This window comes from Accipiter gentilis, chromosome 5, assembly GCF_929443795.1.
Source record: "Accipiter gentilis chromosome 5, bAccGen1.1, whole genome shotgun sequence".
NCBI lineage: Eukaryota > Metazoa > Chordata > Aves > Accipitriformes > Accipitridae > Astur > Astur gentilis.
The window spans coordinates 10,069,165-10,083,288 of NC_064884.1; the positions used below are offsets into that span (position 1 = coordinate 10,069,165).

The 14,124-nt window shown below is 50.6% G+C and overlaps 1 protein-coding gene across 3 annotated transcripts; it reads right to left on the minus strand.

Moving 5' to 3' along the window:
• Positions 1-589: 589 nt before the first annotated feature.
• On the minus strand, positions 590-13,837 carry BCL2L11 (BCL2 like 11). 3 transcript variants are annotated; one of them, XM_049800550.1, is made up of 4 exons: positions 13,772-13,837; positions 13,136-13,499; positions 7,980-8,092; positions 590-4,300 (listed from the first exon to the last, which is right to left on the minus strand). In XM_049800550.1, the coding sequence occupies exons 2-4, from the start codon at positions 13,488-13,490 to the stop codon at positions 4,211-4,213; spliced, it is 558 nt and encodes a 185-aa protein (XP_049656507.1). In that variant the 5' UTR covers positions 13,491-13,499; positions 13,772-13,837; the 3' UTR covers positions 590-4,210. The 3 variants fall into 3 exon arrangements, with proteins under 3 accessions (XP_049656507.1, XP_049656506.1, XP_049656508.1); XM_049800549.1 differs by lacking the exon at positions 13,772-13,837 and having other exon boundaries at positions 13,136-13,574; XM_049800551.1 differs by lacking the exons at positions 590-4,300; positions 7,980-8,092; positions 13,772-13,837 and adding an exon at positions 9,273-9,586 and having other exon boundaries at positions 13,136-13,574.
• Positions 13,838-14,124: the final 287 nt, after the last annotated feature.

A 14,124-nucleotide genomic window follows, 5' to 3' on the forward strand; every position in this document is an offset into this window, starting at 1 on the left:
CAGATTTTGAATAAGCTTTAAAATAATACAAAGTAAAAAAATAATACAACAAAAATAATAAAAAGAACATAAAATAATTTTTTTAAAGTAAAAAATAATAAAATAGTACACAAATAATAAAGCCTCACTGTCCTGGCTGCTTCCCCAAACTCCTTCAATACCTGTGAAAACCGACTGGGGACAGGGCATGCTCTGAGGGCACAGGAAGATGCCCAGCAGTCGGGTTTGAGCCCATTGATGCAGCCCGTGTCTGCAGAGGCCCATAAATGTGGGAGAAAAGGAAAAAAAACCCAAACAAAAAAACCCAACAAAAACCCCAAGCACTCCCAGCTGGGGCACCAGTGGTGCCACTCTGGGGTTTGGGAACACTCAAGGCAACATCTTACAAACCAGCTTCATTTAACAGATGCATTTTAGTGCCCCAGGAGCTTCGGAGCACCTCGGAGCAGAAGTAAACGCCAGGTAGGCACCCGCATCCTGGATCTGGGGGAGAATGGGCGATAAACAGCAGCAAATCTCCCCTCCCCAGCCCTTCCTCAGGTGATCCTCAAGCCCACAAAGAAAACAGCACTCATGATAAATAGTTGGAAGTTTTTATTCATATAAAACTCATATTAAGAACATAAAAGATTGCATCTTAAAAAAAAAAAAAAGATCTGCAATTATTTACAGCAGTATTGCACAAGTAAAGTGGCAATTACCCTGTCTAAAATTCATCAGTGCAAAACACAAGTAAGCCAGGGAAATTGCAGTAAAAATGCTACATACGCTGGGTCCTGTGAAACGAGTTAGTGATTCATCAGCACATCCGTGTGCGCTGGGGCGGTACCTGATGTTAAAGCTGGTCCAGGGAAAGTGGCTGAGATGGAAGAAAATGTGGCTTTGAAAGGAGACTGACAAAAATCACAGGGATGTAGAAGCCAAATTCCCACTGAATTTTGCTAATGCTGAAGTCTTGGGTGTGCCTAAATCACTACTGGAAAGTGGGACTTAGGCACTTTGAGAAAAAAATAATAATAAATCTCATTATCCAAACCACATCGGTTGCACTGCCAGGAGAAGACAGTGCTTTGGAAGGTGATCCATCACTTATAGCAGGGGCAGGGAGGAGAGGAGGGGGAAACAAAAACTTTACAGGAACTTAAATAAGCAGAAAATAAATATACAACATTTCTACAAGTTACAGCATTATGGAACAGTAGAGTGCATTAATTACACTGGGGGAAAAAAAAAAGAATCTACAGTATTTACCAAGTTTAACTCTAAAAAAGTTTAGGGATAAAAAGTAAATTTTTTTTTCCTTATTTATAAGCTGTACAAAACTTACATGAGAGAAAGGAAAGGAAATACATTGCACACAGATATTTGGCTCAGATGATGAAAATAATATGGTGCCCTACTCTAATAAATATTCAGGTATTTACAGTTATGGAAAAGAGGAGAAGCATTAACGCATCATGTGAGATCGCTCGGGAATACATCTGGTTTCCCAGCAACCAAGGAAAACTCTTCATCACATCCTTTTGGCAGAACAGAGACCACAGGTTATGCTTAAAATGACCCAGAGCAGTCAGCCAATGTGGCTAAAATGAGCTTAATCACAATTTAAAACCACCATTCTTCTCTTTAGGGACTTTTGGGGCTTTTTTTTTTTTTTTCCTTAAACCTCACAACGCTATGGGGGTGAAACCTGGGTTTTGGGGGCTAATTTTCCTATGCCTACCTTTTGGCCAGGAACACCTCCTGTGGAGAAGTCCCAGGCAGGCAGTGCCAATACCTTGATTTTTTTCCCTTAAAATTAATACAATTTTTGTCTCCGTTGTTGGCTGGGGCGGCCCGGTGGGGAGGACAGGGTAAAGTGCTTGGCGTTTCTTTGGTGTACTCCAAGGGACACATTCTGGGCGGCGCGGTGCCAGGATGCTGTAAGGCTGCGAGACCCGAAAGCACCATTTCATCCACTGACGATGGATGAAACTCAGCTAGGAAAAAAAGCTCGTTTGGTTTCCCCCTCTGCTGCCAAATTTATTTTTTTTTTTCCTTTTAATTTTATCAACAGCCATGCAATTCCACATAGGTTCCCATGGGAAACCTGTGGCGGCAGCCTCCCTGCTGGGGTTTTCTATATAAATACTACAGGAAAAAAAGGAATGGCTTGAGCACGGCTGGGGCAGCACACCTACGGTGAGCCAAAACCAAGGGGACAAGGAGCAGGAACCTGCCCTGGCCAAGCTTACCAGATATTTTAATCGCTCGCTCTCCACCAGTGCAAAGGTTCTCCCCGCACCATCTCCAAAATACCCTTTCCAAAACATCCCCTGCTCCTGCAACCGATGCTCACCTTGCAGGTCCAAAAAAAGATAATAAAAAAATTTAAAATAAAAATTAAAAATTGCTCCGTAATCCTCCAGAGGAGTGCAATGGGAGGCACGCAGCCCCGCACCAAGACCACGGCTCTTCACCTACCCGACAGGCACAGGCAGCCAGTGCATAGAGGTCAGATTGTACAGTTTGTCCATCATTAAAAACACTAATAATCACACATGGCACTCAACAGCTTCTCCCTGCATGCGCATTGCAGGAAAAAACACTATTGTGGGCTTGGGTTTGGTTATTTCTTTTTTTTCTTTTTTTTTTCCTTTCTTTTTTTTTTTTTTTTTTTTTCCCTATGGTGCTGGTGAAACCAGAAATAAAACCATGGCATTTGGAAGTGGGTTTGAGGACCACCTGCACCAGCCAGAGGAAACGGACAGCTCCAGAGGCAGAGAGGGGTACATTTGTGCATAGATACGGGGGTGGCCGGAGCAGCCACCCCTCCAAAAGCACCCGCCATGCAGCAACCGCCTGCCCACAAGATGATGAACCGGAGACCACGGGGGGTCCGAGGCGACAGACCTGCTTCTTCTGACAAGCCCTCAGGGCTCCTCCAGGAAGGTGGCAGGGTCTCCAGGTGGAAGGGGAGACGCCCTGGGATGGCATCAAGGGCCTGGTCAGGTCTTCCTGGGGCAAGGAGGGCAGTCTGGGAGGAGACGCGGCAGTCAGTGGGGAGCGGACCCCACACGGCAAGTCCCCGGGTGGATCTGTACCAGGTCAGCATCCTTCGGCGCCTCTTCCAGCTGTATCCCTGTGCACTAGTATCTGGGGTCTTCAGGCCGACAGTCCCATCCTGCTCATCCCCCTGGCTCCAGGCTGTCCTGTCCGAACACAGAGAGGATCCCAGGAGAAAAAAAATCCAGCGCCTTAAAAAAATCCTCCTGCATTCAACAGCAAGGTACAAGCCAGGAGTTAAAACAGTTCCTGAAGTTACGCAGCAGGAGCTGTCGCCTCCGAGTGCAAAGCTGCGGTGTGCTGGGAACTGTTTCTACCTGCCTCCGAGAACGTTTTATTGCTGAATTACTCAGTCACCAACATTATATATTATATTATACAATACATAAGCATTTTCACACGTTTTTATATAAAGAATTTCTAAAAAAGGCAACCTGGTGGATTGGGTTTTTTGTTTGTTTGGTAGGTTGTGATATTTTGGACCCTGGGAGTCTGACAGCTAAGTCTTGAAATTCAGAGTGTAAAAAAAAAAAATTTAAAAAAATTAAAAAAAAAAATCAGTCAGCAGGAAATAGGCTATTTGCATGATGCAAATGAATGGGGATTTGGGGTAGCATTAGGTATTTACAGGTAAAAGAAGTGCTGATTTAAATCCCTCTGCCCTTCTTCCATCATCACCATCCCTTTTTGTAGGCAAAGGCCCAGGAGGCAAAGGGAGAGGTGAGGGCTCTGCGAGTCTCTGAGATAAGGTCTGCAAGGCAAACTAAGGCGGCTCTGCGCATCAGCTGGCTCAGGCTTTCCTTTTCCCCGCTGCAGGGTTTATCCCAGACAGGCCGACAGGTTTCCAGAAACGATGACAAAAAAATTATTCCATTGCCATTGAATATTTTCTCTGAGACTCATTTGGAAAAAATAACAACAAAAAAAAAAGAGCTGAGAGAAACGCAGTAAACATGACTCTCGGACAAAATCCTGCATCAGAGAGTCCTAGCAGATCAGCGTGGGATGTCCACTCTCATCTGACGGCCCCCCACTGTGCGTCCTGGGGGAGAGGCTGGGTGGGAGCCGGGCGGCGTGGGCAGCCCCACATCCGTCCGTCTGTCCGTCCTCCCTGGGCTTTCCCAACGAGTAAATGAGTCCCCATGCCTCAGAATGCGCCCAGCACTCACTGCATCCTCCAGATGAGGCGGATGATGTAACGCAGGAGGCGCAAAATGATGATCTGGGGGTTTCCTGCCTGGTTATCCAAGAAACCCTAAAACAAAAGAGAAAAAAAAAAAAAGAAAAGAAAAAACAAACAAGACTGTGACTAATTTCCAGCATGAAGCCCCTGTGCTACGAACACCTTGTGTGGTGCCACACAGATATTTCAGAGGTGCGAAATCAAGCATTTTACAAAGACTGAAAATAAACTCTTATGACCTTTCATGTTTTCCTTCAATAAAAAGCTTTATAATACTCAAAAGGGTCGAAGCTGCCCGCTCCCAGCCATGCTTGCCTTGGTGCCATGGTGCCACTGAACAGGCATGTCACGTGCGAGTCCCTGCACGTGGGCACAGGAGGCATGCAATGCTGCCAGGAGGTTTGAAATGTGGCAAAGGAGCAGTTAGCCCTAGCACAGTCAAAGGGTTTTAAAAACCACAGTGTGGGAAGGCTGAGAGGAAAAAAGTTAAAAATAAAAATCCCTCAGTGAAGAGAGCAGCATCAGTCTCCGCACAGGCAGGTCCCCGCCTGCGGCACTGCCGCACGAATTTTAGTTCGGAGCGCTCCAGGCGTAACCACCACGTCATTCACAAAACACAGTGAGCCAGACACGGCAGCAAAACACTCCTCCCTGGAGCACGGAATCACAACAGCATACAATGAAAAGAAAAAGGAACAACCACCAAAGGAGGATTTATTTTCAAGCCTTTTTTCTAAGGTGAAAGAGCAGCCCAGAGGTTCCCCCCCTCCCTCTCTATACTGTCCCAAAGCAATCTGATTTGGGCTATTTTTAGTGCAGTAAAATCATGCCTGTGCATGCCCCAGAGAGAGAAATTACACCGTTTACACCGATATGCAAACTGCCCTCCCCGCTACGGGGGTGTAACACAGGCAGTCCTATAGCCAGGAGCTGTCACCATGGAGAGATGATGCTTGAGCATCCTCCGGCCAGGTACCCTGGGACATCCCTGCACCCCAGGGCATCAGGTCCCCACGAGTGGGATTTACCCACCCGGGAACTGTCCCCCCACCAGCACGATGCTAAGCCCACCGCACTGCCCGACTTCCAACACACCAGAGAGCAAGGAAAAAAAACCAAACAAAAAACCCCACAACAGGCTTAGAGAAGGACGCAAGAGAAATGCCAAAATTAGGTTTTCTTTAATAAAGTGGTATAAAAAAAATTAATTGAAACGAGACATTTTCCACCTCTGCAGGCAGTTCGGGTGTGGGCAGCAAACCTTGGGGCATGCGACGGTGGCCAAGCGATGCACCCTCTGCCGGCAAAAGCCTCAGCGTGGAGCTAGTCTCCATGGCTGGAGGGTCCCACGACCATCTCTGCTCGCTGGACCCGCAAGCTTTGTCAGGGCAAAGAGGGGCTGGATGGCGAGTTGTCCAATTCCCCATTGTCTTGCCCAAGAGACTGTCCCCAGAGGCGGGTGACGCACAGAGCACACGCAAAGGGCACATGCAAAGGGCACACAGATGGGGAACGCGTGGCCCCGACCTGTCCAACAGCTCCGACCTGCCCAGCAAGTGCCGTTTTGGCAGGGCTCTTAGTTCCCCATTTCTAACCTCACACTTAAAGGGCTAACCCCAGCAAGCAGCAGAGCCAGGCATGCTGGTAAGGTGTCCTAACCAACCCTCCTGCCCAAGGGCTCCAGCTCTGCAGCAACCACCCTTTCTCCAGAGCATCCAGGCTGCTTGCAGAAGGAAAAGACACCTTTCCATGAAGCAACGACCAAGCACATTGAGGACAATAGTTCTACAGCAACTGCTTAAATGCTCTGAAAGCTCCTTGTTTCTAACTGCAACGAGCAAGAATTCATCAGATGCTAATTAAGCCAGGTACAAAGTGTTTTTAGGGTCATGCATGACAGCCTCTGCTCATGTCATCTAGCAAGCAGGACGTGGTCCTCTGTGTTTCAGTTCTCTCCCTGGGGCAGCAAGTTGGAAACTCGTCCGCAGCACTGGGAACCGCCTCATGCAAACCTGTGTGATGCTCTGTGACCAGGTACCTTCATGCCATCCTGCTGCTGGCTTCACCCCCACCCTCTTGGACCTGCGGGGAAAACCCTTTCCCACGCCCCTTCAGCCCCCCCTTAAATTCACACCCTCTTATACACCACACAGCACAGCTCACAGTTTTGTACGCAGCGGTGTGGCGTACACAGTGCAGATTTCCAGTGTGCAAGGCTCCACACAGGACAGCACCAAGGGAGAGGGTCCCCATGAGATAATGCAGGAAGGACATTCCTGCTGATCACAAACCTGTTCACAGAAGGTGCTCAAAGGCCTTGCCTGCACTCCAAATTTAAGGCACTGCTCCAGGAGCCAGTGAAGAGATGGGAGAAGGGATGGCATGCCACTCTGCATTTCTGCCAGCCCTTCTAGATCAGCTTGCTGCTACCAGGTGCCTTCAGCTTTCTGAACACCTGTAGGATCAGCTTGGTCCCTACCTCTCATTGAAAAGGCATCCTTTAAACAAAAAAAAAAAGAGGGTATATCGCATCATCATGAGTGATCAGCCTCAACGGGGGAGGTTGGAAGATGAGTGTTCCAGATTTGGGATAAAACACAGCTTATCGCCTGTTTGTTGCCGGTCAGGAAAGCCAGAACGTTTATAAAGAAAAAGGAGCCGAGGGAGAGGTCTCCAGTGAGACGATGCAGAGAGGCCATGCAGAAGGAGCTGGACCACAACGGCCTGGCACCCATTTTGAGGGAGACCCCCTGCCTACAGGCATCCACCATACAGACCCTGGGAACGGCAAGGAAACCCACTGCAGAGTGACTCACGAGCCAGGGAAGACGGATAAAGATCCAGGCAGTCAGCATTTCATCACCAACACTGCTACCTAACATGCTTCTGACTCCTCTTCCCACAGACGAGCACAAGAGTGAGTTGATAGACCAGAAACCACATGCACGAACATGCAGCCGTCAGTAATGTCTGGCAGGCAAGTTACTGGCTAACGATGCTCTTTGGAAAACTTCTGTTACTTCATCTCTCTGGGTTCGTTTGGTTTGGGGTTGGGTTTTTTTTTTCTTATTAATGCCACCTATTTTTGTTGCAACACTCAAAGGTGAGAGAGTTTACAGTCTTATAAATTCACATGTTTCAAAACAGCTCTGACAGATTCTTTGTAAGAAAAGTAAGTTATCAGACCAAGTCCATCCCTGTTTCTTATTTCCAACTATGCTTCCATGCACGTGATCCTCAGCAGCAGGGATGTGGGAGCACAAAAAGCTGCTGCATTCACTCCCTGCACGCTTCCCTAAAAACACTGGTGCCAGCACCTGACTGCTGCCAGGTACTGCTTCCAGAACAGCTCTTCCCAACACCACCCCAAAAATACCCCAAGACACCCAAACTTTCCCTGCCTCTTAACTTTTAGAAGTTTCTTCCTCATTATTGTGAGGTCCAGTCCCAGTCCAGCAACACACTTTATTGGCCCTGGGGGCTACGAAAGATACTGCGAACTTCGTACCTGAAAGCCTCAAGTCCCCATTTAAAGGTTATTTTTAATTGATTTAATGATGCTGCAGCAACAGATGACTTGCCGGCGCAGGCAGCACACCCCTGCGTCCAGGCGAACACAACCACCCGCGCATCCTTTTCTACATTTGAGTGAATGAAACATTCACCACAGAACTAGTTTCCAGAGATGATTAAGCTTTTCCCTTTTAGAGACAGTGCACAAAGAAATGGAAAGTGAAAAGATGAAAGTTACCCTTCTCGGACAATAGGAGGCATTGAACTCATCTCCAATGCGCCGCAGCTCCTGTGCAATCCAGATTTCGGGCTGTACATCTTCTGCTAGCGAGTGAGACTGCCACCGGGAAGCTGCACGGAACAAAACCAGAGCATTTTTAATAGATGAACAACAGAAAAATAAATACTCTTTTAAACTTGGCAAGAGTCAATAGACTACTGGTTTTTTTTTAATTATTACTCTTTTAAATTTTTTTTTAAATGCAGTTTGTAGGACTTGTACAGGTGCCAGGCTGCTGGGGCCTGCACATGGTATGCAGCACAAATAGGACTCCTTGCGTAAGAAGTGCATTGCAGGACAGGCTTTTATTCCTTATTATTTTTACATTATTATTATTATTAATTAGGCTTTTATTCATTTGGGTTTTTTATTATAGGCTTCCCTTAAGAGCATCTCCTCTGGTATATCCAAGCTTTGGTCCCCTATTAAATAGGGAGGAAAGCTGAGATGCCACTCTCCAATTTCCTTCCCTAGCAAAACCTTCTCTTTCCCTCTTTCTAAATAACCTTCTTTTCTTGCAGGCACAGCAGCAGCTCCTTCCCTAACCTTAAAAAACCTTGGTCTGGATAGTTTAATCACATTCTCACATTTCCTGCCCAAACCGTTCTGAAGTGCCCAACAAGAAAAAGGAAAGCGATCGGTTTTGTCATACTGAGAAGAAAGCCACAACTGGATTTGTATGCTGAGAAACCCTACTTCCAGCAAACTGAAGGACTTTCCATCCGCAGGAGGGAACTGGGATGGCTCACCTTTCAACAGCATCTTCCTGCACTTTAGCAGAAAATAAACTCAACGCAAGAAAACAGTACTGAAAAAAAGAGCTAATGTATCAATTATACTGTACTATACATAACTATCTCAGGCTGCGTTTTAAGAAGTTATTAGACATGTGATAAAGCCACCATGCAATCCCCCCAACAGCCAGGGGAGAAGGGAGCAGCCTGTGTGATCCAGGCAGGACCCCGTACGGTACCTGTGCTGCCTCTTCCCCCTCTCCCAAACCCAAGTGCAGGATCCAAGCAAGAATCACAGCCTTAAGGAAAAAAAAACCAAAACACAAAAAACACACAAACTAAACAAAAAAACCCAACCACAACTTCACACAACCCCCAAAAAAAACCACTGCACAAAACAAAACAGAGCGTTTTGGCACGACAGCTTAAAAGGAATCACAAGGGAATAGAAATAGCTTCCAATCTCAAAATATTCAAAGGATTAGTGGGGCAGTAAAAAAGAATTTTTTTTAAAAAAAATTTTAAATAAAAGCCTGGCTCCAACCTGACTGGAAAATGTATTTCCGAGCCAAACAAGCACTGCTTGGCTCAAGGATCTGTTTTGTTTTCACGCTGTAGTAGCGCAGGAGTAGTACCCGCCGCCTGCCCAGGGACGGCCCTGGCGTATTTATTTTCCTCGCTGGTGAATGAAACACGGCGCAGCCCTCGCGATACTCCACCCCGGCGCTCCGGGAACGCAAACAGGATTTCGGCCAGGGCGGGGCAACCATCTGAAATCCCACCACTGTCACCAGAGCCAGCCCCGGGCTGCCTTTCCCGGCAAGAGCTAAGCTAGAAAAAAAAAAAAAAAAAAAAGGGGGTGGGGGTGTGGAGATAGGAAAAAAAGATGCGAGGAGACCTGGGGATGCAGAAAAAACTGCGTGGGGGAGAGGTACCGCTCCCTCTCTCTCCTTTCCCCCTTCTCCATCCTTTCTCCCTGCCCCAGCATCGCACCCAAGAGCTCAGCTGTTCCAGAGATGAAGGCTGGGGTTGGTGGCTGAGAGCGAAATCAGGCTGAGGTTTTCAGAAAGGACTTTCTGTGGTGCTGCCGAACAGTGGCGTCAAAAGGGTCCAGTCATAACTGGTCCGAAAACCTGTCAGAGGTGCTTTCAGGGGGCCCCCAGTCATACTGCGAGCTGCTGCCCGCCACCGACGGCAAGACGGCTGCTGTGGGGATGGGAACAAACCAGGAGGCCACCAGCACCCCCGAGATGTCTGCATCTCACTCTAGCCCATGGGATGCTCCGGCTGGGGACTGGTGCAGCGATGCTGTGGTCCCTGCTTAGAAGGAAAAAACCAAACAACCCCAAATTGCACCTCCACCTCCTGGTCTTGATCATCCAAACCTCCCTGGAGAAAACCTCCTCCGAGAACAGCTTCACATGAACTATGTGTGGAGCTCAGGGAAAAACAGGAGCAGCTCCCAAAACGAGAGCAATGGGAACAACATTGCCAGCATCTCAGCTCAAAGCTTCTCCTCCCACTTAAATTCACCTATTACACCTAGAGGACCTCCTTTGCAGACAAGGAGAGATTCACGCTGCTTCTCTCCCCTCTTCCGCAGCCCAGGAAAACACACTGGGAAAACCCACTTAAGGAGTGCTTGCAGGACCCTGCTCCAAATACATCCCCAAAACCTGCGTGCACTCCCGTGCCTTTAGACAGAGCTGCTCTTTGAACACAAAGCTCGGCGAAAGAAAATTATCAGCGCCTGCTAAGAGCCAAAGACTTGAAATATCAGACTAAGAGTCACACAACCCCACCAAAGGGTGGATTTCTTGTCTTGGGTGACTTTATGGTGAGCGGTCCCGGCAGGGTAACCACCACCCCTGCCATACTCTTCTGCAAAAAGTAGGTTCGTCTTTTTCCTTGTACCTTCCCCAGCACAGACAAATAAATTCATCCCTGCTCCTTTCCTACTCAGCCCCAAAAGCATCTTCCTAGATACGCAGAGCTGGCACTGCAACCCTTCCCACCTCCCATCCGAGAATATCCCCTCGCTGCTTTCGTCTCATTTCCCCCAAAAATGGCTTTGGATGCGGCTGGCTGTACCCCCTTGCACTGTCAGAGAAGCGAGACAGCCCAAAGCATCGCTGCCTGCCACCTCCCATGCCAGAACAACCCTTTCTCCAGCAATTAGTGCTCGCTCACACACCCGAACACAACTGAAGGCATCCCGTAATTCCCCAGGGCTGCCTCCACCTTTTTTGTCTGGCAGGCACATTTTCAGCACTTAATTACTATTTGGGCCGTCAGCACTGAAAACTTCGGGGAAGGTTTTACGAGATTTACAAGAGGCAGCTTCAGGGCAGAGCATGAGCTTGCTTTGCTCGACCAGCCTTGGAAACAGTCCACCGCTGCCCACGGGAGAGGCTGAGAGCACCTCTTGCACACAAACTGCTCCTGCTTACAGGAAACGCCTGTTTATTATTATCATTATTATTAAAGGCCACTTGCTTATGCTTCCTAGAGAAGCTCTCCATCTCTCAGCCCGCAGCCAGTGCCTTACAACAGATAAAAATCAGCGCATGAAAACACAACAAAAAAAATCATACCCTTTGCTTCCTTGCAGAGGGACGGACCCATTTCCGCGCGGAAAACTTAATGGCACGCATCCAGCGGGACACCGCCAAGGCAAGGGGACCGAGGAAGAGGTGTGCAGGGCAAACCCACAGCCCTTTCTCCGGACAAGCTGCACAGTAAGTCACAGCCTGGGAGTTGCAGTCCCTGACCAGGGATAAAACAGCTCCGCAGATCCACACTCCCAGCTTAATCGTGTTTTGAGAGTAGCCAAGGGTCCCATTTAAATAGCTCGAGTATTTTCCATTTGCTTATAGTTGTTTAGGATGATGCCCCTAGCAACAATAACAGAAGAAAAGCTCCACTAAAACCAGCACTTCAACAGCTTTCCTACGGCAATTAAAAAGCAGGAGCTCAGAAAAATCAGGGAAAACTTCAATTTCGTCCTGGAGCACCAAACAAAAAAACCAAAACAAACAGAAAAGTGTTACTCGCTGCTAAAACATCGGCTGCGGCTCTCCCTGCTGAGGAACTCCAGCACCCTTGCCTGGCTGTGCCACGTGTGTTTGCGCTACGTGAGGTTGTGAAACTTGCATTAAGCTGTAATTACTGCAATAATGTCAGAAAATCTTTCCTAAGGGCATATTACAGTAAGCCCTCTGCAGCTGTAACCACAGCCATTAACCAGGGAGAAAAAAAAAAACAACAAAAAAAGAACATGTTTTGATCATATAAAGCTTGGAGTTGGTGTTTGTTATCCCCCGAGGAGTGCTACCGATGCAGTACCTGCCTCACTTCTACCTTCCCCTTGTTTCGCCCGGTTGAAGTTAAAAGGTTTCCTCCAATTAAGAGGAATTAATCACAAGAGGGGAAAGGCATCACTGGATGGCTCAAGGAGCTCCGGCAGGCGTGTTTTCCCCACTAGAGGCTTCAACCCAGCCTTACCTGGTAAGCCACATGTAAACACATGCCCGCCCACCACCACGCTGCTTTCAAGCACCAATTTTGGGTTTCACCAAAGCAAGCGGGAGTTGTACGACCCTAGTGCCTGTGACACCACGTGGCTTGTGAAGAAACAGGAGCAAAAAACCGAGTGAGGAGTCACCTACCTTGCAGCAGTGCACAAACCCTGGCAAAAAGCAGTGCGTAAAGCTGTGCGAGAAGCAAGCCCTGGCTAGGAAGCTGAATTAAACAACTCTGTCCCCTCCTCCTCAGGCAGGGACTGACCCATCCCGGAAAAGAACAAAAATAATAATAATTTTTTTTAAAAAGTGCTGGATGAGTGGGTGTTCCCCAGCACCACTTTTGCTCCACGGGCCCAGCCAGCTTGCAAAAGTCCCACACCCCTGGCTGCCTGGGCAAGTGTCCAGCCTGCCGCCAGCCCCGAATTGGCTGGGTCACCCACTGCCAGCCCCCCGGCGTGCCCCACCGCTTGCCCTGGCCCCGGCGCTGCCTTTTGGCACCGTCCCGCAGGTTCGGTGGGCTTTTGGCCCAGGGTACCGCTCCGGCACAGCGGCAGGGTGCTCGATGGCAGCCAGCATCATCCCGCAACACCAGACAGGTGGGATGCGGGAGGTGTCACTGCAGGTGTGTAGCGCGGCTACAGAAAAGCTGCGTTTCACATCTTTTGATGGAAAAAAAAACCCAAAAGATGGTGAGGAGTGGGAGGTGGTGCTGCCAGGCAGGGGATGAAGAGGATGGCGATGGGAGTCCCGTGGGCTGGTTTTGGGCACGCCGATGGGCGCAGCACCCCCCCCCCCCCCCCCCCCCAAAAAAAAACACCCCACCAACCCAAACACCAAAAAAAAAAAAAAATCTTACCCATGGCGCTGAGGCAGTGGCTGAGGGCCTGGCAGGGCGGGCTGGGGGTCTGCGTGGCCTTGTCGCAGCTGAGGGGCGCGGGGCTGCGCTCGGCGTCGAAGGAGAAGTACCCGCTGGAGGAACGCGACAGCAGCGGCGACCTCCGCACGAAGATGAAGAGGGGAGAGCGAGTAGCGAAGGGACCGGGGCTGGCGGGCGGGCCCCTCGGCGGAGGCCCCGCCGCGGCGGCGGAGCCGGGCAGAGCGGCGGGAGCTCCGGGGCGCAGCTGCGCGGCCGGGCCCGGCCCCTCCGCCGGCGGTAGCCGCCCGCCTTCGCCGTCGCGTTGCGCTTTCACCTCGGGGGGTTGCTTGGCCATCGGGGCTGCCTGCGGGCGGAGCGGGGCGGCGTGAGGCGAGAAGCGGCGGAGCGGCGGAACGCGAGGAGGAGCGGAGCCGCCGCCGCCGCCGCCTGCCCCGTCCCGGCCCCTCCCGCCCCCCCGCCCGGCCCCATTGTTCTACCGAAAGTGCTGAGGCGGCAGCTCCGCGCCGCGCCGCCCCTCCGCTCCCCCCCCCCCCCCCCCCCGCCTCGCCTCACCCGCACCCCTCCTCCTCCTCCCCCCCCTCCCTCTCTCTCCCTCCCTCCCGACCCCCCTCTCACGGTGCTCCCCGCCGGTTAGCGGCGGCAGCGAGGCGCCCGGGCCGCGGTGGCTGGCGGCGGTGTGTGAGACGGCCCGGGCCCTGCCCCTACCCCTGCGCCTGCCCCGGGCTCCTGTACCGCCTCCAACCCCGCCCCGTGTTTACAGCGCCGCCGCGCCCCGGCGCGGGACCGGCGAGCGGAGGAGGGCAGCGGCGGGGAGGGCGGGGTACCCCGCCCTCCCCGCCGCTGCCCTCCTCCGCTCGCCGGTCCCGCGCCGGTAACCGCGCACTTATACCTGCGCTGGCGGAGCGCGCGCTGCCGCCCGCGTCCTCCCGTCTGTCCCCCGCCCGCCCAACACCGTGCACTCGCACCCC

What these genes read in the sequence shown, in the direction of transcription:
- BCL2L11 (XM_049800550.1), bottom strand. Translation starts at nt 13,490, where the DNA reads ATGGCCAAGCAACCCCCCGAGGTGAAAGCGCAACGCGACGGCGAAGGC. An exon ending in CCACTGCCTCAGCGCCATGG is followed by an intron (nt 8,093 to 13,135) that starts GTAAGATTTTTT and finishes TGTTCCGTGCAG; the next exon opens with CTTCCCGGTGGCAGTCTCAC. An exon ending in CCTCCTATTGTCCGAGAAGG is followed by an intron (nt 4,301 to 7,979) that starts GTAACTTTCATC and finishes CTTTTGTTTTAG; the next exon opens with GGTTTCTTGGATAACCAGGC.